The sequence below is a fragment of the Schistocerca americana genome, chromosome 3, assembly GCF_021461395.2.
Source record: "Schistocerca americana isolate TAMUIC-IGC-003095 chromosome 3, iqSchAmer2.1, whole genome shotgun sequence".
NCBI lineage: Eukaryota > Metazoa > Arthropoda > Insecta > Orthoptera > Acrididae > Schistocerca > Schistocerca americana.
Genome location: NC_060121.1, coordinates 465,130,737 through 465,134,193, shown reverse-complemented (window position 1 = coordinate 465,134,193; position 3,457 = coordinate 465,130,737). Strand labels below are relative to the sequence as shown.

At 40.3% G+C, this 3,457-nt stretch overlaps 1 protein-coding gene across 1 annotated transcript; it reads right to left on the bottom strand.

The window, feature by feature from the left end:
* Positions 1-431: 431 nt before the first annotated feature.
* Positions 432-2,677, bottom strand: LOC124605151 (peritrophin-1-like). The gene is made up of 2 exons (XM_047136631.1): positions 2,641-2,677; positions 432-700 (listed from the first exon to the last, which is right to left on the bottom strand). The coding sequence occupies exons 1-2, from the start codon at positions 2,645-2,647 to the stop codon at positions 477-479; spliced, it is 231 nt and encodes a 76-aa protein (XP_046992587.1). The 5' UTR covers positions 2,648-2,677; the 3' UTR covers positions 432-476.
* Positions 2,678-3,457: the final 780 nt, after the last annotated feature.

The following is a 3,457-nucleotide window of genomic DNA, read 5'->3' as shown; positions in this document are numbered from 1 at the left end:
ACTCGAAGAAGGATGTTAGGAGCATTACGGTTCAATATCAGATTTTGATTTAGAAATGGTCAAGAACGGGGAATAATGCTGGTTGCAGCCTTACGTAAGGAATTATAGCGGAGGTTTTGGGACCCCGGACAAAATTTCAGTCTGGATGACTAGAAAAGGGCTTCAGTCATTATCCTCCTGAATGCGAGCGTAACATTCCATCACCATGTTCGGCGAAGAACATATTCGGCGCTTTGATTCCCATTCACTAACTTCTTTCAGTATCAATAATTAATCAAGATATTTTTTAATACCTTCCATTGCAAGATTATTCGAGGTTCTTCTTTCACAATAACAACAAATCATTTTGTTTTGCTTATTGCTGTTTATTTAAAGTTGACTATTACGTTAGAGTGCATTATGAAATCTACTTGAATACATTGTTAGCGTCATTCCATATTATGTCAAATGTCAGAGATCTAATCATCCGGCGCCTTCTACTTCCTGGTCTGTGGCCAGTCGCAGGTGTTGATGTTGGAGTTCCAGACGGTGCCAGTGGGGCAGACCATGTGGACGGACCTGCCGTTGCTGCACTCGTAGAAGCTGCTGCTGTCGTTCTCGTCAGGGAAGAAGACGGGCGTGGAGCCGTCGTACTGCGGGCAGTTGGGGGCCGCCGACACCACGGCTGCCAGCACGCACACAGCCAGAAGAGAAGCCAACACTGGAACAGTAAGGGTAGTCAGATGTGGACTTGCGTCACCATAGGATGCACAAGTTTGTACACAAAAAATCTGTTAGCAAAAGTAAAAACACGCAAAAAATGGGACTGAGAACGTAAATGAATAACGCTGCTCATGATGCGTTACAGGGATTGATGGAAAATATTTTTCCACACGATACATGGACGATAAACATTTTAGATGAGAAGAGAATAGAAGCCTTGGACTTGTCGTGCTACAGAATAATGCTAAAGGTGAGATAGGTAGATCACATAACTAACGAGGAAGTACTGAATAGAATTGCGGAGACAAGAAATGCGTGACACAACTCGACTAAAAGAAAGAATTGGTTGACAGGACACATTCTGAGACTCCAAGGGAACACCAGTTTACTATTGGAGAGAAGCCTGTGTGGGAGGGTGGTGGGTTGGGGGGAAGGGGGATGGGAATTGTAGATGGAGACCATGAGATGAATATAGTAAGCAGATTCTGAAGGATGTAGGCTGCAGTATTCGTAGATGAAGAGGCTTACAATGGATAGAATAGCACGCAGAGCTGCGTCAAACTAGTCTTTCGACTGAAGTCACAACATTTTCCACAGTGGCAACAATTAAGTAAGTATCATGATCTTAACACCAAGGTAATATTAACTAGGAAGATGGTCATACAATTCTGGGGTTGGTTCTAGTATGCATCGCGTTACATGCTTCCATTGCTTTAAAAAATACTGACTACCTAGTTTGTCGTAAAATGTCGTAACATTCAGTGCGAACTCTGTAACCGAAGGAATTGGCTTGTGAGTGCTACTTGAAGGCAAATTCCTTTTAATGATCCTTCAGCAGGATTTCCAATCCTTTCTGTAGTGATTGCCCTAGTTCACTTTAACCTAATTTTCTTTTTTTTTTAATTTGTGGCTTGATGGCTTCTTTGTCACAAATAACCTCAATTACACTAAATGTTGAACGTCATGTGTGCCATCTCTCTGATTATCTTATCTTTATTCCTTATATATCCCCATTTCAACTAGGTTATTATTTCCTTTTATAATATTGTTCAGTGATGACTTCTTGCTCCAATAACCCAACACCATCTGCTTCCATTATTATTAATTAATGAAAAGCTTGAATGGGTTATAGCTAAATAATATACATTTACATCTCAGTAGTCAGTGCCCTTATACAGTCTTTCATGAATGACTGTCATCGTTACTGATTAATCTTCCGGCCTGTATGGCCTTAGTCGAAAAAGGTTTTTCAGTTCCTAAGGTTTCCTACTTAGCTGCTCTAGACATATCGACATTTTCCGAAGTGCTCCTGGTAAAGCTGAGTTTTGCAAGCCTCATGGCCTGGAAGATTCACAAGAAAGTTGAAATTTCATCACTCTGTGACCAAAGAGCTGTCATTCTGAATGGGAGGTCCCTACTTTGTAGCTACATTCGTAACAACTGAATTCTGTTCCAAACAGATAGGAAATAAGAGGTAACATATCCCCTTCCTGCTACAATGAGTTGGATTAATATAACGTACAGTCACGCAACAGGTCTAATGACTCGTAAACTAGCAGTCATCGATGTACTAATTTTTGTGTGTGATTTCACATGTCAACTATGTATGTCTGTGACACAGTGACTACAAAGCGCTCACATGCATCAACGTTTATTGGCCGAGTGTATGCTCGTGTCATGGCACAGCATCTTGGACTCACTTGTAATTTCTTAATTGTTACCCAAGCTCAGATTAGATCATTCTAACCAAGTACCTAGCAGTTCTACAGATGCCTTTGAGTGACAAACGTTTACTACTCAATTGGCTGCCAATGTGCATTTTGCGTGTAAAAGTGAATGACTTCCGCATATGCAGATGACAAATACTTTACAAGAGAATATCGCCAAAAAAATTATATCTTTTCAGCTTAAAATACAACAGAAATTTCACTCACTTACCCTTCATGACGGATGAGATACAAGTCACTCTGGGCGTCTTCAGTAGTTAGAAGATACCCAACAGTGTTTCGCTGAGGCTTTATATACACACTGCGACAGATAAACAACCTCACATCAATGTGGATGACAACAAAGGCCGCTGTGCTACGACACATTAAGGCCGTGTCCTAATATTCGATTAACTCTCAGGAACTGTCAAAGATAAAACTGTCACGTCATGACGGTTCCGAAGTCATAATTGTGATTCCATATGCTTTTGAAATACATGCTTGACAGCTACTTTCAGTATGTTTTGTTAATCGTATTAGTACACGACAGCTAAATTAGTCCCGGCTACTTCGTTGCCCTCGTCCTAACACATATCGTTTGTTCGCGGAATTCAAACGCAAGTTGAAAACACTTTGAATATCAAATTAACATTCGGTTGATTGCATATTTGTGCTGGGTGAGCGTTGTTGATTGTTCAATCGACAATCTTTACACTAATAACAGACAGAACAGGGCACTGAATGTGAACTACAACAATTGCATAATTTGCATACTGCATATAAAAAGTAACGGAAATATGCTATGAAAACCTCGCTATGGGGAGTAACTCGTTAAACGTATCCTAATAACATGGTGTCTCATTAAAACTGCTGTATATTCTGTGATGGTGCTTTGAAGACCCAAACGGCCACATGCCAGAGGTCACAGTTCTTTTGCTAACTTTATCACATGAAAACAAATTTAATATGATACACGAAAATGAATGACAGAAAGCCAACTGAAGGTGACAGAAGAATCAAACACTGTATTATGGCAAATTAGGAAAGCT